Here is a 22,656-nt window from a genome sequence, read left to right as displayed (position 1 = left end):
AAGGGCATTCCAGACGTTTCATGATAGGTACGGAGCTAACTATAATCGAAACTTAATATTGGGGACCGAACCGTATATAATATTAGATGCAATAAATTTTATGAACAATGATATTGATATACATCCACCAAGAGGATTTCCATCGAGTTCATTGTTACAATAATTCAATCTAATTGGTCCTAAATTTAATCATAACAACAACATATTCCAACGAAAAATTAAAATTAAAAGATACACTCACACTATATAACTATAAGCACACAATATATATTATACAACCATCTTATATATATTGGTTGAAATAGCTATGGTGCTTGTAATTACTGCCAGAATTATCATAATCCCTGCTATAATCCTGTCCTTTCCTGTACTAATCCCATGTTTATCTCTGTCCAATTCAAAAAACATAATTAGACAACCAAGAGAGAGAGAGAGATCTAGAGAGAGAGAGAGAGAGAGAGAGTACCTCAACACAACTGCACCTGGAAAAATGAATGCTAAACAGACAGCAGAAGTTGATCCCATGAACTGGAACAAGTACCAAATACTAGGAATTACTATTGCCAGAACATAGGCCAACACCAGCAAAGCAAGAGTGAGGACGACGAATCTTTTGTTGTTCAAAGCCAAAATCGGCTTCTTATTCGCGAACAGAAACTCGTCGATGTTCGTCCTCAATGAGAAATTCAGGAGAGGGAAAACCAGCATGAGGTGGAGCGCGTAGCTCAAACGAACAATGTCGTTCAGCAACGAACTTATCCCGGACGAAGAAGTACTCTGGTCGAAGTTCACGAGTATATCGTCCATTGTAGACTCCCCAAACAAAAGATACCCGAAAATCCCGATAGCAAAATAGATGCCGGCACAAAGTACTAATGAGATCTTCACTGCGGTGATCATTTCTTCCGGTTTACCTAGCTCAACTCCAATTGCATGAACTGCACCGGAAAAAAACACGTGTGGCGTTATTGTAAATGTGTTGATTTGTTGTTAATTATTTGATTAATTACCGTTGAAGTGGAATGTGAATGCTGTGACGATAACCGGGATAGCTGTGAACAGGTTGAAAAACGAAACGCCGTCGTCTAATTGAGGTACGATTCTTGGAGTCCTCGTCTCCCCTTTTACGAGCGCTGTGATTGCCATTACAGAGCATATACCGACAAACACGATTGCTAGGAATACCGATACAGCTGAACTTAGCCATAGCGATTCTGTAAATTAAATTCAACACAAACACAAATTTAACTTAGAAAACAAAAGTTAAGTAACAAGATTAATTAATTTTCTTGGGTTTCGCATTTCGGGTTTTTGCGTACCTACGCGACGAAACAGGACAAGTGGAAGCATAACGAAAACAACTACGAAGACGAGGGCAACGGCTCGTAAATTCCACCAGTGGGTCCCAAACCATTCTTGCAAAACCCCCAAGTGATCAGGCCCTGTCCCGGAAAGGACATCCCCTGTAATAAAATTCCTAATTAGCAAATATATAATGAGTAAAGATTCAATTTTTTTCCGAGTTCTTAGCACAGACCCTCTTGTGTAATCTCTAATTGTCGAAAAAAATCCTATGTTAAAAAAAATTAGCAATAAGCCCCCTACGTTACGATTTACAAAGCCCGCAACTCCTTATATTAAAATTGGTTTGTTACTTCAATGAAATGACAAAATTACCCCTAATATTATTTTAAAAATATTTCAATTTAAATTTACAAAATAATTTTTTTACATTAAAATTTAAATATAAAAGAAAATTATGAAACTTTTATTTTGAGTCTTACAAAAACTATGGGATTCAATTTATAATTTTCTAAATTTATGTTTTAAAGGGTAGTTTGGTCTTTTCAGGTCAAAAAAAATACCGCAAGTTGCGAAATCCACGCGTGCAACGCACATTCAGCTCGTAGGGCCTTATTGGCTTTGACTAATTTTTTTTAGGGGGCTTTATGCTAATATATTTAATACGAGGGCTTTTTCAATATTTAGAGATTACACAGGGGCGTTCCTTGCAAAAATATCTATTTTTTTTTCACTTGAAATTAAGAAATTGAATTGAAATCGAAGGGATGTGCTCACCGATGATAATGAGGTACATGATGAGGCAGCCGAGATTGGTAATCATGACACATATCTGAACGGCGACGGAGCCCAGCCGGCCGAAAGACTCCCTCATTAGGGCGGCGTAGGTTCTGGACTCGCCGGAGTAAGTGAACCTCAACAGGAACTCCACGGATACATCCACCACGACTGCTATCAGAACTATCATCACGAACGCCGGAACAACTCCCAGGACTTTCAGAGTCGCCGGAATCGACATAATCCCCGCTCCGATTATGCTCGTCGACACGTTGAAAACTGCCCCCGCCACCGACGCTGGTTTCCGCGGCCGGCCCACCTCGTGGTGGTGGTGGGGGGGGAGGAGCGGCGCGTCGGCCCCGGTGGCATCGCTCGCCGGAGCCATGCCTGGGGGAGTTTTCCGGTGGGTCCTTTCTGAAATTTCTGTTGTGTGGTTGAATTATTATTTGGATCCGTTAACGATTGCGGAATATATGTAGTGGCATGCAATTATTGGGTAGGTAAAATGACGAGATTGCCCATTCTTTGAGGAGTTTTTGTTGCGTGGAATGAAGGGTAATGTTGGTATTTGGTTGATTGCTAAAGAAAGGTTGTTTTTGTAAATGACAGGTCGGGAGATTACGGAGTGTTTTGTGTGGGTAAGAGGCATGTGGTCGTGGAAATAGTAATTAGTTGAAGTTTCAGATGTATGTAGACGAAAATGTGGGTGATGTTAGTAAATAAATAACAATCACGTGATAAACAAAACTTCAATGGCGATGATTATCTGTCTCTAATCTCTATTGTCTGCCTGCTAATTTAGGATTTGGTTCTTCCATTAGCTCGTTAATTGTTTATATTATCACTCTTGCATATCTTTAATCATGTCTTAAAAAGTGATTGTTTGAATCACTTGAGATTAATGTTAAATTACGAAAAAACCCTTCATGTTTAGGTAATTACAATCATCCATCCATCAACTATGAATCTTCTTATACGTCAAAACTTATGGTGTCAAATTCAACACAATCTTCTAGTTTCTGTTGAATTTTCTCTAGTTCGTACTCGTTTTGTGCAAAAATGCAATTGTTGATGCATCATAATCTGATATTTACAAGCCAATAGGCACATCTTATGATCATCTTGTATCAAAATGTGAACGCTCAAATTGAGTAAAAACTAAAACGGGTACAAACTGAAGAATATTTCATATAATCTAGAAAAATTCCACTAAATTTAACACCACACAAATGTACATGTAAATTACACGAAAATTCGTAATTTAATCTTATCTCATCATTTACGGGTGAGGACTTCCATCAAACACTTGGTGTACCTCACTAACCGAACATCACAGCTAGGGTATGTTATCAGCCAGCCTGGCATTTGAGCTATAATTTCCATTTCTGGTAAAATAAATTAAATAAACAGAAAAGTGTAAGCACCGGACACGTGGGATGGATTTATTGGATAAAACACTCCCCAAATAATTTTGGCTTCTTTTTTGCTTCTCTCTCAGTAAACAATCGCCAATGGCTGCTTCATTCCTGGAGCCGCCACCGTTTTCAGCCACCCACTCACTCTTCAAAACCCCCACTCATCTCCCTTTCAACCCTTTAAACTCCAAACCAATTGCCTATTTCATCCCTCTCCCCCGGTCCCACATCTGCCTTTGCGCCGCCGGTGAAACCGTCCTCCCACCAGCCTCGCCGCCTCCGCCGCCTTCGCCGCCGCAGGCGGCGGAGACTTACCCAGAGTACAACGCTTCACTAGAGAGAAGCAAGGACCGGCGCAAAATCGTGCGCGTGGCGTGGGAGAAGCTGGTCCGCTGGTCTCGCTCTCTGCGGTCAAAGGCCAAGACCGATGTTCTCGAACGCACTAACAAGGTCTCAATTCTTCAAAAAATCTCGAACATTGCTTTCTTCCTTTTTCTAATTAATTAGCTGATTTAGAGATTAGGGTTTGTTTTAAGAGAGGAATTTATATAGCACGTGTTTTTTGTTTGTTTTGGTATTTAGGTTGTGGTGCTTGGAGGCGGATCTTTCGGAACTGCCATGGCTGCTCATGTAGCCAATAGGAAATCCCAGCTGGAAGTTAGTATGCTTGTTCGAGATCACCAAGTTTGTCGATCGATCAACGAAAATCATTTCAATTGGTAGTGAATAACACATTCTCTTCAATCGAATCTTCGTTTATTTTTTTATTTTTTATCCGAAAACACTTTCTTACTTGTATGCATGCTCCAGCAAGTATTTTCCAGCACACAAGCTCCCCGAAAATGTCGTCGCTACAACGAATGCTAAAGCTGCTCTCGAGGGTGCCGACTTTTGCTTCCACTCTGTACCCGTCCAGGTATCGATGTAGCCGATTATGTTGGAATCTTGAATTAAAAGAAAAACAAAGAAAAAAAAAAGTTGAAACAAAAAATTTGTTTACCTATTGGCAGTTCAGTGCCTCGTTCCTCGAGGAAATAGCCGATTATGTCGATCCAAGCCTGCCTTTTATCTCTCTCAGCAAAGGATTGGAGCTGAATACGTTTAGAACGATGTCGCAAATAATCCCACGAGCACTGAGAAATCCACGTCAGCCTTATGTTGTTCTATCTGGACCTTCGTTTGCGTTGGAGTTGATGAACAAACTGCCAACAGGTCGTCCACTAGAATGTTTACTTTGTTTTCGTATTTTGTGATATAATATAATGTTTGACCGGTCAGTGTGTTTTTGTATACAGCAATGGTGGTGGCGTCGAAAGACAAAAAGATGGCGAATTCCGTTCAGCAACTTCTTGCTTCCAAGACCATGAGAATCAGCACATCAAGGTTGTAACTTTGTACAGTATATATATATATATATATATATATATATATATATATATATATATATATATATATATATATATATATATATATATATATATATATATATATATATATATATATATATATTGGTTGTATGTATGCTCGGAAGTAACGCCTGATGCTACAGTGATGTTACAGGGGTTGAAATTGCAGGTGCGCTTAAGAATGTACTTGCAATAGCTGCCGGGATTGTGGAAGGGCTAAATCTCGGGAATAATTCTATGGCGGCACTTGTTTCACAAGGTTGCTCTGAGATTAGATGGCTCGCCACAAAGGTTTAGTACCTTTAGCAGTTTTTTCGATATATATAAAAATAAAAATGCATAAAAAAAAATGAATGTTCGTTTCATTCGTTTTGATGATTGATGCTCAGATGGGCGCAAAGTCAACAACATTGACTGGATTATCTGGAAATGGTGACATCATGCTCACGTGTTTCGTAAATCTATCAAGAAACAGAACGGTTGGTGTTCGTCTTGGATCTGGGGAGAAACTCGATGATATACTCAGTTCCATGAATCAGGCATGTGAAAAAAAATCGTTTTCATGATTAAGTTAAATAATCCGTATCCTAATACGACATCTATAACACGTTGGGATTTTTTTTTTCTTTTTTTTTGGTTCTGTACAGGTGGCTGAGGGTGTATCGACAGCTGGAGCTGTGATTGCGTTGGCACAGAAATATAAAGTGAAAATGCCGGTGTTGACAGCTGTCGCTCGGATTGTGGACAATGAACTCACACCGACAAAAGCTGTTTTCGAACTCATGAATCTCCCACAGGTTCTGCTTTACGATGATTTTTTTAAATTTTATTATTACTATAATTACGTGGATTTTTGTATTTATTAGTTGCTGTTGCCGTTTGCTGATTAGGATAAATTAACTGTAGGTTGAAGAAGTTTAAGCAGCAGTTCTTGATGCAAGTACAGGAATCGTGGTCTGAAGAAACATTTCAGTCTGATGAATATATATATACATATATATATATATATATATATATATATATATATATAGATACAGTTCTTTCTCCACGTTATTAATATACAGTTTTATGTTCTACAAGAAAGAAACACACAGTACAGCTTAGGATAATAGGGATATTAGGATTTTTGTTTTTGAGTACGAAATTTTGGGCACAGTCGATTTTATGGTGGATGCTGTCGCATCGATTCAACTAATATTTTTTTGTAACTATTCCGTGAATCACTACAAAAAATAAGCAGGGAAAAAAAAGACCATAAGTTTTCTCGTTTCCAAAGTTTATTCGATTCTATAAATCTCCGTTAGTAGTTCAAAGTTTTACAGGGCGGCGGAAAAAGGGACAAGGATCTTGTAATAAAACTTTACGAAAAGCTTATGTAAATGTAAATATATATATATGAAATTCATTCTCTTTTGTCCTCCTCCAGATCTTCAACAGCTAGACCGAAGACATGATCTTTCCGATCAACCTTTGAACCTAACTCTCCAGCAGCTATTACTCCTACCCCAGTTAGTGACAAACCCTCTTCATCATCGTCCCCGGTTTCGTAAGCGTACCTTTCATTTGAAAATAAATAAATAAATGAATCTTTTATGGCGAAGTGGTGATTTTGGTTCATTATAGAGGCTATTAATTAATTACCTGGTAGGGTTATGAGATGGAGACAAGAGGATGCATATGAAGACCAATAAGGTGAAGGAGAGCAAAGTCCAGAAAGCGGTGATTATCCATGCTCTTCGCCACAATTCGCTTAGTGGGTCGCTTGCATTGAAATATAACTGCACAACGCATTAACCACTCATTCTTCAATTCTTTCATCGTGTGTGTGTGTGTTTGTGTGTGTGTGAGAGAGAGAAAATACCTCATATCCGATCCAAGCAACGGAAAGCAAAACAGAGACTGCAAGTGCGTTGGTAAACTTTCTGTAAAGCTCAAGCTTGGCCATGCTTCTCCGAATCTATACCCAAAAACCGACACAAGGAGAATATACTTTTGAGAAACAAAAGCAAACGATTTTTTTTTTATTTCACAAATATTCAGGAGCATATACAACAGATAGGAAAACTAAAACAATTTCTTTTCAACACCCAGAAAAATCATTTAGGACAATATCACAGTCAGTAGGATTAGCCAAATCAGTTTTTCTTTTACTGCAACCTTTTTCTAATAAATAAAATCAAACCCGAGTATCCTATTTAATGCAACAATTGAAGGCAAATTAAATATATTGTGGCAAAGTATGAAAATAAACGGAGTGAGAAAGAAAGAAACCATTTCATGATACAAATGACCCTGTTATTTGTCTAACCAATGAATCCTACATTTCATATGCTTTTTACGACAATCACCTCGGAAAGTATAAATTCTCGATCCTCCCCAAAACAAAACCTCACACAGTAACAACAAAATAAAATAAAGCCAAAAAAAAAAGAAGGGGCATAAAAATTACCTGAAGCTTCTCCAACGTTTTGGACAAGGACGAAAAGATCCAAACGATAAAAAAAGCATCCAAAAGCGCCACAGGCAGTACCAAATAAAGCCTAGCCTTCCCCGAAAGGTCGTTAATATTCCCCAAATGCTCCACAAGCTCCAATGCCTCAGAAGCCAAGAAATAAACGAATCCAAGAAGTACCACTTTAGCAGTTATCCCTCCAAGTGTAGGCCTAGTCACACCATAACCCATCGAAACCACAAGCAAAAGCAGCCTCGAAAATGTTTTCTTTATCGCACTAAAAGTAACTGCCCAAAGCGTAATCCCAAACGGCCTGCTCCCAGTAGCGTTCAAATTCGCGTACTCAAAGTACCATAATGCCATCTCGCACATACCGAGGCTAATCACAGCTGTAATCTGATAATGCAGCTGTATAATATCTTTCCAATGCTGCACGAATCGAAGAAACCACAAAAGCCCGAGAACAAGATAGGCTAACGACATAAGCCCATAGAAAGTCATCAATGGAGCCATTTTGCCAGGTAAATATCCTTCGGGATTTCGCCAAACGGTCCTTCCGGTTATTAAAGTGCCCTTTAATTGTGGATCGCATACCACAAAGTAGAGATAGTACATTCCGGTTTTGTTTATGTAGATTGTTTGGAGCTCCATTTTGGCTTCTTCGCTATTGCCCTCGAACGAGGTTTGTAGTCTTTTGGGCCAGCCAGGATTTTCGGGATCTTCTCGGATAATAACTTCGCCGACTTTGCAGAATCCTTCCTTTGAGAGAGTTGGATTGCAGCATATTGCGTTAGAGTTCATATAAGCTCTTCCGATTTTATCGCTGTCTTTGACTTCGACTATTAGAGCCTCCACCACTCCTGTACTCTGCTGCATCTCGTTCTGCTTTTCAGCGATTTCTTTTGGTCTTTTAAACGTTATGGACTCGAACCTAAACCAACAAACAAGGCATAAGGAGAAAAAAAATATTTTTCAAATTTGTGCTTTTTATTGACTGTGTAAAGACAATTTGTCCGCATAGGTTCCGAATTTTGATTCCTTCTGACATTTATGACGAATAAAGACAGCAGGATATGTTTAACTATTTTAGTTGGTTGTTTTGACGAATAGAAATAATAGAAGAATGACTACAACTAATAAAGATTCGAACAAAGATATTTCAGTCAGAAATTAAAGTAAGTACAAACTGAAAAGTATATATGACGTCAATATTTGATTCCACCTACTCTAGTCTTTTAGGCGTAACTCATTAACATAAAAGAAGCATAGTAAGTACAGGAATCTTCCCATAATGGAATCTCCATATGATATTAATTGTGTATCATAAAATATGGTCGGGTCTTGATAGAAATTCTAATCAATATTTTAAAGTATGGATACGTGTAATAGAAACCCGATATGAATCTATTTATTGAATAAAGTTTCATTCAACCTTAATTGATCTTACAATCAACACGCAAGCGAAAATCTGACCAGTATGGAAAATCCATGTGAGGCTAATGATTTGTCAAACATTTATTCCAAAGAGCCGATTATATGCAGTAAATGCAACTCAATAATGTCATGCAAAATAAAAGAGTAGAGATAGAAACTTTTAAAAATTACTCCAAAGGATGAACAACAGAGATTAATGAAAAAAAAAAATAATAATAATTAGCACGAATCAAAAGTAGGGTAGTTGTAGTGTCGCTTATACAGACAAAATTGCACTTGAAGAATCAAAAGCAGCATAAATTGTAGCCTTGATTAGCTTTAACGCAATTTATATCAAATTGAAAACGCAACACGTTTTTATAATGCATATTTTCCTGTCAGTTTCTTCTCTTTTGTCTGCTTATACGCCTCTCCTGATAGCGCTATCAAACAATGCTCACTCCACTGAAATTATGTTTTACACACTAAAGTGTCGAACGTCTCTCAATTTACGGTAAAACGTCTTTTTTTTTTCCGGAAACAACAAAACTATTGCATACATTATGAGAAAAGGAATCTACTAATGGAGTCTTCAAATACCACACGAAAAAGGAAAGCACACACCACTCACACACTCAGACCCCATGCTAAATTACCTTTGCAAAGCAACAAACCAAAAACTCAAAAAGCCATGAAGATCACCCGGAAATATCAAACACGAAATAATTTAGATATTGTATCCTTCCATAATGTAACACTTAAAAACACCTTAAAAATAACAATTGAACAAAAACAGAAAATCAAGTTGATATATATGTTCAATTAGACCAAAAACAAAAAAAAAAAAAAAAAAAATCATTTTACCTGATGAAGGAATTGCCATTGAGGGGTTTACCATTATCATCAGTGGGCAGAGTTTTGGGGGGGTCGAGATTTTTGGAAGCATAGAGTCCTTCGCTGCCGCCATGGAAAAAGAAGGAATTGAAGCGAGGTTTGAAAGCTTCATTCGTGTACTCATGGATCGATGCTCTAACCCTAATTTCACCCACTGCAGATAATAGCAGCAAAACCCCAAACACTAATCCTATTTTATTTGTGTTCATGGCCAGCAGATCACATCGAACGGTTCTCCCGAACAGCATTTCCCTATCTCTATTCTCCCAAATCTCTGTTTGTATGTGTGTATATATGTGAGTGATTATCAAGCAATCGATGAAATCGGTGATTTTGTGTTAGTGTTAAATGCCAAAAATTTGCAGGGGGTGGACGAAGATCTGCAAGTACGAGTTTAGTTAGCTAATCGCACATAGGAATACAATTCACAAACACTGGTAATAATAATAAGGGCATTTTTATTTTTTTTTCTAGTTTCTTATTTTGGTCTCTAATTATTATTTATTTTGGTCTAGTTTCTTCATTAATTTCAGTTAAATAAACTTATTGATGTTTCGATATATATTTTACTTGTACGAACGAGTAAAATATTTAATTAATTTATACAATGTGTGCATGTCTCATCCAATACGACACCGTCTTCCCTCTTATTACTTTCAGAGCCCTAATTAGTCTAATTGAAACCAATTAGTGCCCTAATTGTAAAACTAATAATGATTACTAACATTTTGGAAATTTACTAATTTTCAAATAAGAAACTAATACAATGATTACCACATATTGACGACCAGGGAAAGAATAGTGCACAATCCTTGAGATAAATACAAGTAAATAGAGGGTCGAGAAAACCCTAAATTCGAAGTTAAATAAATAACCTTACTCTGACAAAAATGAAATCCAGAGTACCAAAGAATGGCTGGTTTTTTTACCAAGTACAAAGAATCGATTTGCTTCAGAAGTAGGTCTATTACATATCATTAAATGGTTTTTTTGTAGACATTACAACATAAAATCGTCTTAAGATGTGATATAATTGAAACAATTTTCTTTCCTTTTTTTACAGAAACTTCTCTAAATTCAGCTTACACCCCGGGAGATGTTCGATTTATCCGTTGAGCACCCAATCTTGGAGCAGCAGCTTTATTCCCTCTGCCTCGCCCAACTGATGAGGGCTTGTGCCCAGTTGTAGGTGCAGGAGCTGCAATCGAAGCCCACAGGTCGTCATCTGCCGAACCACTACCTTTTAGATTCATCGCCTTCGATGAAGATTTTGGAACTGGTGCAGCTATTGCTCCCCATGGGTCATCTTCCTCTTCGACTACTCTGCTCGTTTTCGAGTTTGAATTTCTCGACGTGGATTTAGGGGCAGGATCTGCTACACTACTACTACCCCACAAGTCACCATCTGTGCTCTTTGGTCTTGAATTCGAAACTGAATCACGTATTTAACTTCTTATGAGAACAATTTTCCGTAATTAACTATATGATAGCAATACGAATGAATACCTTGTGGTTTAGGGAGAGAGACGGGTCGTTTTTGAGCTGCTTGGATATTTGCAAGAGCTGCGGATTGTTTTGGGTCCTCGAGTGGTTCGATATCATCCCAGCCATCTTTGGTGTCATTCTCGAGGTCTCCGTGAATGCCGTTTTCGAGTTCTCCCCATCCGTCAGTTGAAGTAGGGGAAGGAGGTGGAAGTTCATCGGCTAAATCAGTTAAATCTGTCCTTGAAGTTACGCGGACTGGCGTTATACTTGCATCATTCGTCACTGCAACATAAGAACACCAAAATCAGTTCTGCCAATGCAATCAAAGATAATCACAACTAGTATTATCTCAGAGTTCCAATGCTCCATAAGGAAAGACGTATACAAATATATATAATTTTGTGTGTGTGTGTGTGTGTGTGTGTGTGTGAGAGAGAGAGAGAGAGAGAGAGAGAGAGAGAGAGAGAGAGAGAGAGAGAGAGAGAGAGAGAGAGAGAGAGAGAGAGAGAGAGAGAGAGAGAGAGAGAGAGAGAGAGAGAGAGAGAGAGAGAGAGAGAGAGAGAGAGAGAGAGAGAGAGAGGCACCAGAGCTGGTGTTGGAGATTGAAGATGCAAGAGGTGCGGTGGTGCTTGATGAAGTAATTGAACTCTGTTCAGAAGGTTTGCCTTTCAGTGTCAAAGAGCTCATTGCCCATCTGCATCATAAAAGTGATATTGACTGTGAGCAACTAATTCCTTCATATAGAAGTATCTAATTTGAAGTACTGAAAAACAAATATTATAAGTAGACGTACCCAAGTAAACTTGCATTTCCAGGTATAGATGAAATTCCTATGCCTGCTGATGTGGCATCTCCTGACGTTGTCTACAAAGAAGTAAAAAAAGAAAGCAATAAATACTCAATAAAGATGTAGAATGTATAAAACCTCATTCTAAATAACTGACGAAGATATAATACCATGTCTGATTTCATATTTCAGACCAGTATATGAGTAGAAAAAATACTAGTGTAGGGACACATAAAGGCCTCTTCAAAAGTTTGAAAGAAATCCGAGAAATCAGAAATAATATAGAAATGACCCCCAGGTATATAAGAGTATTACGAAGATCTGTTGTAACGTCACTTCCAAACAAAGAATTCCATGTTTTCCACGAGACAAAATTCATGGATCCTATAGTAATTCCAAGACCTCCACAGTTACACAGAAAAAAGAGACCAGGAGGATAATTTACACACCTTCTCATGGTATTGTTTCACTAAATGCAAAAACTGTTCAACAGCTTCGAATGCTTTTGATCGAACGTCACTGCAGGATAATTTACACACCATAAGGGTGAAAGATAATTTTAATAAATCAATCAATCACAAGAAAGAAAGAACTAATACCTGTCAGGATCTATCGTCAGAACAACAACATTTGGCAAAATTCTAGTTGCAATCTCAGTGGCGTCATAATAAGAACTAGTAGCAGACAAAGCCATAATACCTGACATGGACGAAAGTAGCATTATTGGCTAGAAGTTAGTAGCATACGATGAAAAGGATGATGAGTGAGCATGGTTTTCATTCTTGGTGGAGGAAAATTGTAATAGGAAGTTGTCTCAACCAAACCATTAAGGGAAATATTAGGAAGCTACTAACTGAAAGACATCTCAAAAGACTTAATATTATGAGATCACATAAAGGATTAAAGCTTTACCAGCTCCTCGGGCAGGAGAGAATGTATCCCGCAATGCTCGAACTGTGAATGCATTTATCAGAACTCTTTTCCTTGTCTGCACGACAGTAAGTTTTTGAGTAGTAGATATTTTCAAAAAAAGATTTGTCTCGGTAAAGACATGGAGTCGTAATAACTTCTTTAAATTTCAAGACAAGCATAATCCGCAAGGAAAATTTGGTACTGACCCCATCATTAAGGTGACTGGCAATATTTCCAAGCAATATGGTAGTGTTTGTGCGAATGGCTGGCTCTTCATCAACCTGACTCACATATGAAAATAGAAATTGGATTCTTACGGAACACTCTGAAACAATATCATAGGGTAAACAGAAGCAAAGTCGGGCAAATGCACAGCAGTTTCAAGTAAAACCCCGGTTGCTAAACAGACGTAAAGTGCATACCTGTAACTTTGAAAGAAACTTTAACAGTGATCCAGCTATCGTGCGCTGAGAGAGCTGTGACAATTTAAGCAAAAATAAATAAATAAACTATTAAGAAGAAAATAAACTACCAAGAAAATAAAGCAGATAGTGTTAGATCAGTCATCAGAAACTAAACAGCTGGGATGTAATAGGTGTCTACTTGTGAATCGTGTACTTTAAGAATACCTAAATTTAATTCAACCAGACAAGATCTTTTAGGAGGTGAATTTACCTTAGGAGCCAGGACAAGCATAGATTTCAGCGTCAGTTCTCGTAGAAAAGCAGATGTATCGGAAAACCCGTTAGCGACATGAGGATAAACCTATAACAGAACAGTAATCCATGACTTCAAAAATATTCTAGACAACAAAAGAACAAGTTATGTGCAACATACATGGAGGATATTACTTTTAAACTATAAACTGTAATGATCATACTAAATCATACTTGTTCATCAACAATTTGTGCCGATAATGACTCGCCGTACTGTTCAATATGCTGAAGAAGACCAACACGAATAGCACGGTCATTTGATGCAAAAAGTTTGACAATTGTTGGTAATACCTACAACACGAAACAAAGTTCAACAAAAAAATGTTCAAATACCATTCATAATAGTACTGCTCGGGCAAACTGAAGCAACACAAAGTTAACCATACAGATTTAGACAACAGTAACCTTAAGGCCATATTCTTCTGCTGAAAGACAAGATCCCATTTTCAGCAATGCAGTTAAAGCAGGTGCAGTAGCTGAACCAAATTCTAAAGCGGATGCTAGTAACGGGAGCAGCTGGAACAAGAAAACCCAAAAATTATAGTTCGATGACAGGCATAAGATTGGACTATAAAAATACAAGACAACATGACATACCTTCTTCTGCACTATCTGGCGAGGAAGCTGGTCAGCAAGATTTGGAAGCTTGCGGAAAAAATTATCCTTTTCCACACTGTCCTTCAAATTAAGAATTTCCATAAACTGTATGGTCTCTACCAACTTATTCTGAAAATATTCTGTCAATACATCACTGGAAAATTTTAGCTCATGAAGCAAATTTTCACATTTATTAACATGGGAGCTAGCATATTTTCTTCAAATTTAAGTGAGGTGATACATTGGTGAACTATGTGCGAACGAATTCAAACTAAATGTACATAATAAAAATTTCGCAAACACCTCGAATTTTTTTATTATTAAAAATGGCACCAAAAGCTGGTCACAAAAAAAAAATTAAGAGCAACAGAAGCACTAGGGTGAAAGAGGAAGGGAGCAGATAACTTGTCGCCAATAGTTCACCGAGTTTAAACTGTATTAAAAATATTACATATCCAAAATATAAGAACAATAACTATGTACCCAATTAAATTATGAAATACGGAAAAACACACAAATCCACCATTGAAGCATCATGTATAAAGGAAATAAATTAGAAACAAAATACTAATTGTTATAAAGCTGTAAATCCGTAGGTAACATTTGATGTTTCAACCCCCTATACTTGGATATCAGAAAAAGAGAACTTACCACTATTCTCCAGAATCTTTGATGAATTCAATCTGCGAGAAGGCATAGAACTCAAGAGACGCTGATAATCTTGTAGTAGAGACTGCGAGACATGAAAAATAGACAATTTCTAAATAAAAATGAACTTTATCAAATCAAATGGAAGTTAAAGTAATTACTGAATAGTAAGAGATAAACATTAAAAGAGACATCCTACATCTGAAATAAATTCCTAAATGATAATTGGAACAACAATCTAGACCATTCTGTTGACCTTTCCATTAAGGTGGAAAAGTTGAAAGGAAAGTCTAACCTTCGGTATGCTAGCAGTATTCCGCAACTCCTCTGTTCTGCTCAACTTCAAGCCAGAGAAGAGTTCATAAATTAGACAGCCTACCAACGAAAAGAACAAACAAAAAAAAGTTAATAACTCAAAGGATGATAAGAATTATGGTAGAAGATGTGAATTTATTAAGGAGGAAAATAAGGAAAAGAAAGAAATGAAATCTAGCTGCGAAGCTGAAACAAAAATATGAAAACCCAACTAAGTACTATAAAAAGAGGAATAGCTACCAAAAAGAATGGAACTAAACAGGACGAGAACAGTTTGAGCGCCGACTTAAGTCAACTGAAAAACAATCTACAATACTTTTGTTTTTCATTGAGCGTTGGGTTTGTATATTATCCTGAATACAAATTGAGTGTTGAAGGATTCAAATACTGTCTTCATTCACAGTTATAAACAGAATAACAAGCACATCAACCATTGGTCCAGAAAGCATTATCCACTATCAACAAACATATACCCACAAATCTCATAAAAATGCATGCATAAACACTAAATTAATAGTAATCAAACATCAGGTTTCTTTTGCTGATAACCAAGATCACTTTCAGCCTCCCACTCATCCACATAAGATTAGTGTGATCAATCTAAATTCATTCATAAAATAATTTATTGGAGAGCCGCAATGCCTATTGGAGTGTCCAAAATTACACACTTACCCAGTCCCCAAGAATCTATAGCCCAAGGTGGAGATTTTCTGATAGCTGACCAGTCAGATTTTGACAACTCCATTGGTTTGTATTGTGAACCAATAAGCCATTCATATTGCTGTGTCAAAATCATGCAAAAATGATGAAGTAAAATTAGCGATCAGACTATCTACTACAGTAATTCAGAAAAGAGCAGCAAAAAACAGGTATCTATCTGTTATAAAACAAGCATCGAGTGAGAAAAGGTAATAAGACATTACAGATTGACCTAATCAATCTAACTGAACAACTATCTCTATGATGTACGTTCTGCAAGTAAGAACTCGTTGAGAAAATTTAAAAGTTGAAAGGATAAGGATTCATTGGTTTAGTTTTAGTTCAATTTCTATTTTTATTTTCTGAAAGATTATTCTTCGATTCATTACTAGAACCAGTTTCACATTTTCAACCCAAAACACTTCTGTCTGCTTATTTTCTAAAACCCTTTCATGAAAACATATTTAGAAAGCAACAACTACTTTGAGAAGCTAAACTAAAGAAATCGAAATATACAAAGATAGAACCATAATTTCAAATTTAAAGATGCTGATTGCAATTTTTTCACGGGGCAGCAGAGTTGTCATGAAGATTCTACATAGTAGCCTACAGTTCTACGATTTCTATCCATTGCTAGGGGAATCCAAAATCATCTTTGTCCAATAATCACTGAAATGAACTGTGAAAAATAGGGGTCAAAGTGAGAACTCACAAGCATTGGTCCTGTTGAAGCTTCATTATTCCCATCAAACTCGGACAAAACATCAAATGCATGAAGTTTCCAGTCCAAAGTTTGAGTGACAACAACACTAGCCATGCAAACATTACCATGAACCTGCAATACATAAAACATTATCCTCAACTTTAAAGCAGCACCCAATGAATATTATTTTTGTAAAGCAAATCATGCACAATTGGATAGAGTCAGTCCGCTGAAATCTGACCCTCACCCAACCGGTATTTGGAATGTGTGCCCGTCGATTAAGGTAATCTTAGTACGAAGAGAATTACCAATAATTAGATTGAAGATGCATACCAATTTACAATCATTATTCAAGAAGCTCACAGCTTTAGCTATCCGGTGCAGTCCCCATGCATAATATTCATCCCTGGCATGAGATGAGAATAAACAAACTGAACGTCTACGGTCTAGCAAATAAGAGAGAAAACCAAAGAAACATCTAAGATGTTTAAGGTTATGGGTTTTATTAAAAATAAGGTTATGGACTTCTTGTGGCAAACACTAAAAGATAATGAGATTAAACCCACTCATATAACTCATGTGATAGAACTATAGCAACAAATAGTCATCCGACTTACTACGTCGTTCAGATAGCAAACAATAGGAAAGCACATCAACAGTGGATTAAATGCTAGAACAACAGAGACCAAGAGGATAACTAAAAAATTTACACCTTTGGCTGCCTTCTAAACCCAATTCCTTGATCTTTTCAGCAAGTGGCATAACAGGCTCAGTCACAATGTAGATGGTAACCTTTGTACTATTACCATCCAAAGTTTCTGCTTCAGTACTGTGCAGAAATGACAATATATTTGGATGTCTGACCTGAAAGAAAATAAACACAACCTTCAGCACTAGAGAAACACAGATTAGTGCCTGAGGAACCACATACATATGCTTATTTTCCAGCCTCCAGGACTGGAAACAAATATAGGACATAGCAAAAGACGCATCATAAATCCAGACATAATGATGGGACAGCAAATCACATAATACTCTGTGCTGGGGTGTCAGAGGCATCGGTCCCCAATCTTAATTAGCCTATATATATTAACTTATATTCTATATTTATTTCACGAATTTGATACTTCAGATCAGCCTTCTCTTTCTGAATGGTCTTTTCACCATTTTCTATTAATATGAAAACCAGTAAGGAAAAGAAATTTGGTAAAACAACTATCAAATAGGGATAAAAATACTCATCTCCATCTCAACATAATTTCTTCACCAAGATCATTAAATTATCTCTTGTGTCTCAAGTTCATTTCGTCTACTCATCTATTAGCTACTAATTACTGTGGATATATGGTTCATGCCAAATCTCAAACGAAGTATAAAAAGCATGAGTAGTTTCTGCTTCACACACCACTAATTGGCTCACAGGTTGGCCATCAACGTTACAGACAATAAATCAAACAAAATATGCATTTTCACAGATAATCAATACGTGCAACAAACTTCTCCAAAAAATTAAAAGGAGAAACAAGCTAATTGAATACTTCATGAGAGATCTTCAGAAATTGGTTCACACCTGAACTAGAATAGATAGCCAATCAAGGATGCTAGCGAAAGAAATAAGAAATATTATTGTTATCTAGTAACTGAAACACATCAATCGGACCTCACCGTTCGAAGGCGTTTGACACCATTACGGCCAGCAACTAAATGCCCATCGTTCGCATTGCTCCCTGAAAGAGAAAATATTGAGACAGGTGCCCCATCGTCCTGTTTGATAGAACGGAAAAAGAGAAGGAAAATACAGTAAGTAGAGACACTATCATGTCCATGATCACATAAAAACACTACTTCAGACCGAAGACAGTGGTTCAAAAGCACCGAGAAATTTCAGTACTGCCTATATATGCTCAGGTTTCCAAACAAGGCTGAACACAAAATAAATCTAGTAGAAACTATCATCTATACCCATCACATTATGGAGAGATGTTTTTTTTAACAAAAATATTATGAAGGTACAGTATCAAAGTGATAAAATTTGATAATTAAGTTAGCTCCCATTGTTTTTCTCTCCCACTCTCTACACAAATTCTCCTCTTCTTCTTTTTTGCTCTCGCCTTCGTGGTACATAAACACATGCTTTAGCATGTAAACGATTGTCATAATCAAAAACACATAAGCATACTTAGTTCTTGTAAAAGATGTTGTAGATAAAATTCCTAATCAAACAATTGTTGAAAGAGAGAAGATGATATTAGAAGTGCTAAATTAAATAGAATAGTAACATATATGTAGTCTTCTCAAGATCAATCTTAGACCATTGAAGTCCTAAATCAGTGGAGTTTTACGTTTAGAGAGACAATCACTTATAAATGAATTAGTATCTATGAGTGTGCACTAATGACTAGTCACATTTGAGGAGAGGAGAATTGCTCAGTGGCATGATATCTTTCTCACATGATGAGCATAGTCCAGCGCTATCTAATTCCTTTGACCCAATAGCATATATTCAAACCAAAACATGTGAAGAAAAATAGCCGTGATTGGAGAAATCTAGAACAAGTTACATCACCAGTGATGCCAACAAATGGATTAGAACTAAATGAACCAAAACCAAAATTAACTTTCTGGATGAGATATTAAGAGATATTCAATTTATTTGTGTTTATCCAACCAACGTGACACTACTTTCTTGTTCCATAATTTAAAATGTGGAGCAGTGATATGGAATTTTTCTTCTAAACTTAATGCAAACCAAGCCAACAAAGGCTTGCCAGCTGACGAGTGAATTCTAATACATGATCATACTTAAAACTAGCACGTCCTGATAAAAAACCGAAACCAAATATGCATTCAAATGTAGGAAATCCGCACCACCACCACCCCCACCCGCCCACCCCCAAATAGACGGCAATGCAGAATCTGGAAGACTACAACTCCTTTGAGAATTTACAATTGCAAAACATATACATCAAATGAACCGTAAAAATCCTGAGATTCGCAACTTCATGATCTGCAAAACTAAATACAATCTGATGAACTAATTCTCTTCATACTGCCTAGTTCATTGTCTCTACGCATCAATTCCACGCCAAAAAATAAAAAAACACATCAATTCACACCACCAGCATTAATCTCACTATATCAGAACTTAACAACGCGGAATTGAGAAACTACGGAAAGAAAAACAGACAAATCGATAACATAGCACAAAACGGATTAGATGGAAACCTTGGAAGTTCCACGATGGTGCACCCACGAGCCCCACGCTGAAGAGTACGGCTCCCCGATATTATACGGCAGATCCTTCAGGCCCGCACCCGATCCGGCGACCACTCCTTTCAAGAATTTCAGCATCTTCGTACAGAGCCCGGCCCAATCAAGGAGAGTGAGAGAGAGAGAGTCGATCTGCTTTGCTGGGGTGGGGGAATTTGATGGAGAATGGGGAGGAAGGACTATACGCTACGGTGTGGGATGACGGAGTGCGAAACAGAGGATCGGATTTTCAAATAAGGCATTAAAAATGGAAAGAGTAATGCAGTTGATTTAGACTGATTCTCTGCCTGGAGGTGCACATTAGCCCCCTGTTCCTTAAGGGTGTTGCACCGTTGATTGACTGAGAAGGGTCGTTCTAAGTTCTAACGGTGTCGATGGATTAAAATAGACGGATGCAGCAATTATTGGGGGCAAAAGTGATAAAGATGAAAATTGGACGGATCAAATCACAATTAACACTTTAAAATTTGTTTTTTTACATTTAAAAATCATGGTTATTAAGAACACACGATACATTAGTAACATCGCTTAAATAATATTAAAATACCCGATAATATCATATCATGTATCGTTTTCCTCCTCAAATTACAATCACCGAGCAACTATGTATTGTCTTACAGAAAAATTCTTCATTCGGTAGATAAATTTGACTGACACTATAAGAATGGACGTATTAGATAACACATAGTTGAGGGGTGTTTTCGTAAGTTGTCATTACCTCAAGTGTTATCTTTAACTTATCGTAAAATTAATTTGAAGCAATTTATTTTGATTTTGCCTTAATTGAGAAAAAAACAAACAAACAAATAAGATAAAATAAATAAAACAGATATTGAAATAAAATTGTGCTGAAAAATTGCACAAATCACCCCAATGTACTGAAAATTGCACAAATCGTACTAAAAATCGCAAATCATCCCTAAATTTGCTAAAAATTTTGACAAACCACCCCTAAAACAAATATCGTTTTCGTATCGCGATATGAGCTAAATTTACCGACATTCAAAATACAATCGATACATATGCCGAGTTGTATTGTTGCCACATAAACCGTATCGTATCGTGATAAATATTGTGATATCGACTGCACTGTTAAAAATTAATTCATTTTTTTTTCAACATCTTCAAAAAAATTGATATATGAAGCTTCCTAATCAATCAGCACTAAAATTCAAGTGTAAATGAAGAGCAAAGTTCGAAGAAATTCAAAAAAAAAAAAAACAAATAAATAAAAGTCATGAAACCCAAGAACCTAAATCTTAAGTGGACCAAATTAAAGTTAATTTAATTTCCAGATCGAGAAGGTCTAATAAAATCTAGGAAGTCAAGTGTTCAAACCCTCCAACCAAGAATAAAATTAAATTCACTTCATAGTATAATTATTACAATAAAGTAAATAATTATCAAAATTAATATTCACAAAATCAGACCTTCAAACCTAGGAAATTTCGTCACGGTCCATTATAATATTTTCGTTGTTTCAACAAGGCCAAGTCTTCTCGTGGACTTTGATCAATACAATTGAAGATGAGAAAAAGATTTAAGTTTGCCCAGGAATTTAAGACCAATGACTTAGAGGGTGTTTGGCTAAGCTTATAAGATGTTAAAAGGAGCTTATAAGATGTTTTAGAGCTTATAAGCTCTTCCAAAGTGTTTGGTAAATTTTTAAAAAAAGATCTTAATTTTTTTTTAAATAAGCTGTTGGAGACCAAATAAGATCTTTTTAAATAAGTACCTCTACCCCACCTTTTTATTTAAGATCTTATAATGAGTAAAAATAGGAAATAAGCTCATTATCCAAACACTCTAAAATTAATCCTAAAAATAAGATGTAATAGCTTATCAGCTCTAAAAACATCTTATCAGACGTAAGAGCTTATCAGCTGTTTAAAATAAGCTTAGCCAAACACCCTCTTAGTCATATTTTCCTATATAACTTTAATTTCTTCCACTCTCCGTGTTCAACGTATATGCAAAAAATTACATTTAATATTAGTTTCCATATTTATTTATACCCCCCATATTATTTCCAAATTCAAATAGAAAAGAAAAATCAAATATGGAAGAGGATTTAGTAGCATTGGTGTTATATGGGTGCAAGTTGGCTAAGGATCTTGAACAAAGCCTCCCAGTGTTGGCAAACCAGCCGGATATTCTTTCGTTGTCTTGTGAAGAAATCGTTCGAGTTTTTAGCAATGTTAAATACATATTAATTCTCATAAAGTGGGCCTTTTGAATAATAATCTGAGGCAACGACAAAGCGCTGAAATTCAAGAGTGGATGAGGACTGGCGGCACCGCCACCACGCCTACTCGTGAGCCGTTGGATTTGCTCAATCCTCGAGTGGCGATTGTTGGTGACTGGAGAATGAAAGGAACGATGATCCAACGACAACAACAATCGTCATCTCCATGATCAGGTCATGGTTCGCGAGTTGAGTGATGTGGGTCGAGGTAATTTTAAAGGTGGGACCCGCGTTAGGGATGATGCACTGGATTCCATCAGAACTAGGAAGAGATACAAGAAATTTCTTACCTAAGGTAGAAAATGTGTGTATACTATATATATCTAGTTTTTTTTTCAAATCATTTAATTTTCACCCTTGTAAATGATGAATACCAATCAATAGGGTAATTAAAGGTCATTTTGTCATTATTTAAGTAAATATCCAAATCTAACAATCACATTCGTGAATTAAGTCAAATTTGTATGTAATATTTGATAATTACAGGCGAACTATAAACACTACTAGCCACTAATGAAGGGAGTAATAATCGCATTAATAAGAAAACATGTTAAAGAGAAGAAAAAAATATTAACTGCCCCATCTTAACAACACGTTGTAGTATTTTTTTGAATTATATA

At 36.6% G+C, this 22,656-nt stretch overlaps 4 protein-coding genes across 5 annotated transcripts; 1 reads left to right on the top strand and 3 right to left on the bottom strand.

Annotated features, from left to right (window-relative positions):
- Positions 1-96: 96 nt before the first annotated feature.
- Positions 97-2,649, bottom strand: LOC105977489 (amino acid transporter AVT6C). Its single transcript, XM_013002791.2, has 5 exons — positions 2,080-2,649; positions 1,320-1,463; positions 1,011-1,214; positions 467-938; positions 97-388 (listed from the first exon to the last, which is right to left on the bottom strand). The coding sequence occupies exons 1-5, from the start codon at positions 2,462-2,464 to the stop codon at positions 271-273; spliced, it is 1,323 nt and encodes a 440-aa protein (XP_012858245.2). The 5' UTR covers positions 2,465-2,649; the 3' UTR covers positions 97-270.
- A 930-nt stretch (positions 2,650-3,579) lies between these two features.
- On the top strand, positions 3,580-6,027 carry GLY1 (NAD-dependent glycerol-3-phosphate dehydrogenase family protein). Its single transcript, XM_088819400.1, has 9 exons — positions 3,580-3,944; positions 4,077-4,213; positions 4,305-4,410; positions 4,505-4,706; positions 4,790-4,877; positions 5,044-5,191; positions 5,290-5,439; positions 5,548-5,697; positions 5,807-6,027. The coding sequence occupies exons 1-9, from the start codon at positions 3,591-3,593 to the stop codon at positions 5,819-5,821; spliced, it is 1,350 nt and encodes a 449-aa protein (XP_088675526.1). The 5' UTR covers positions 3,580-3,590; the 3' UTR covers positions 5,822-6,027.
- A 132-nt stretch (positions 6,028-6,159) lies between these two features.
- On the bottom strand, positions 6,160-10,138 carry LOC105977488 (Lung seven transmembrane receptor family protein). The gene is made up of 5 exons (XM_013002790.2): positions 9,630-10,138; positions 7,350-8,283; positions 6,762-6,857; positions 6,542-6,678; positions 6,160-6,456 (listed from the first exon to the last, which is right to left on the bottom strand). Exons 1-5 carry the CDS (start codon positions 9,905-9,907, stop codon positions 6,303-6,305), a joined length of 1,599 nt encoding a protein of 532 aa, XP_012858244.2. The 5' UTR covers positions 9,908-10,138; the 3' UTR covers positions 6,160-6,302.
- A 563-nt stretch (positions 10,139-10,701) lies between these two features.
- CTEXP (kinase family with ARM repeat domain-containing protein) lies at positions 10,702-20,167 on the bottom strand. Of its 2 annotated transcripts, none has more exons than XM_013002788.2 (21): positions 19,747-20,167; positions 18,187-18,285; positions 17,234-17,385; positions 16,855-16,927; positions 16,531-16,653; positions 15,792-15,900; positions 15,100-15,179; positions 14,808-14,889; positions 14,157-14,296; positions 13,965-14,075; positions 13,734-13,850; positions 13,519-13,608; positions 13,266-13,319; positions 13,050-13,124; positions 12,844-12,919; positions 12,531-12,630; positions 12,381-12,450; positions 11,938-12,008; positions 11,729-11,838; positions 11,166-11,426; positions 10,702-11,091 (listed from the first exon to the last, which is right to left on the bottom strand). In XM_013002788.2, exons 1-21 carry the CDS (start codon positions 19,870-19,872, stop codon positions 10,742-10,744), a joined length of 2,469 nt encoding a protein of 822 aa, XP_012858242.2. In that variant the 5' UTR covers positions 19,873-20,167; the 3' UTR covers positions 10,702-10,741. The 2 variants fall into 2 exon arrangements, with proteins under 2 accessions (XP_012858242.2, XP_088675525.1); XM_088819399.1 differs by having other exon boundaries at positions 18,182-18,285; positions 19,747-20,143.
- Positions 20,168-22,656: the final 2,489 nt, after the last annotated feature.

This window comes from Erythranthe guttata, chromosome 6 (assembly GCF_056151865.1).
Source record: "Erythranthe guttata isolate IM_541 chromosome 6, IM_541, whole genome shotgun sequence".
In the NCBI taxonomy this organism is placed as follows: domain Eukaryota; kingdom Viridiplantae; phylum Streptophyta; class Magnoliopsida; order Lamiales; family Phrymaceae; genus Erythranthe; species Erythranthe guttata.
This window is presented reverse-complemented; position numbering and strand designations above follow the sequence as displayed.

Coding starts and splice junctions, on each gene's coding strand:
- LOC105977488 (XM_013002790.2), bottom strand. CDS start 9,907: ATGCTGTTCGGGAGAACCGTTCGATGTGATCTGCTGGCCATGAACACA. Junction 6,858..7,349: donor AAACGTTGGAGAAGCTTCAG/GTAATTTTTATG, acceptor TTTTGGGTATAG/ATTCGGAGAAGCATGGCCAA. Junction 6,457..6,541: donor CCATCTCATAACCCTACCAG/GTAATTAATTAA, acceptor TTCAAATGAAAG/GTACGCTTACGAAACCGGGG.
- LOC105977489 (XM_013002791.2), bottom strand. CDS start 2,464: ATGGCTCCGGCGAGCGATGCCACCGGGGCCGACGCGCCGCTCCTCCCC. Junction 1,464..2,079: donor CATGTACCTCATTATCATCG/GTGAGCACATCC, acceptor ATTTTATTACAG/GGGATGTCCTTTCCGGGACA. Junction 1,215..1,319: donor TGTCCTGTTTCGTCGCGTAG/GTACGCAAAAAC, acceptor TTTAATTTACAG/AATCGCTATGGCTAAGTTCA.
- GLY1 (XM_088819400.1), top strand. CDS start 3,591: ATGGCTGCTTCATTCCTGGAGCCGCCACCGTTTTCAGCCACCCACTCA. Junction 4,214..4,304: donor AACGAAAATCATTTCAATTG/GTAGTGAATAAC, acceptor TGCATGCTCCAG/CAAGTATTTTCCAGCACACA. Junction 5,192..5,289: donor TTAGATGGCTCGCCACAAAG/GTTTAGTACCTT, acceptor ATTGATGCTCAG/ATGGGCGCAAAGTCAACAAC.
- CTEXP (XM_013002788.2), bottom strand. CDS start 19,872: ATGCTGAAATTCTTGAAAGGAGTGGTCGCCGGATCGGGTGCGGGCCTG. Junction 13,320..13,518: donor TGCTTGTCCTGGCTCCTAAG/GTAAATTCACCT, acceptor AAATTGTCACAG/CTCTCTCAGCGCACGATAGC. Junction 11,092..11,165: donor CTCTCTCCCTAAACCACAAG/GTATTCATTCGT, acceptor TACGTGATTCAG/TTTCGAATTCAAGACCAAAG.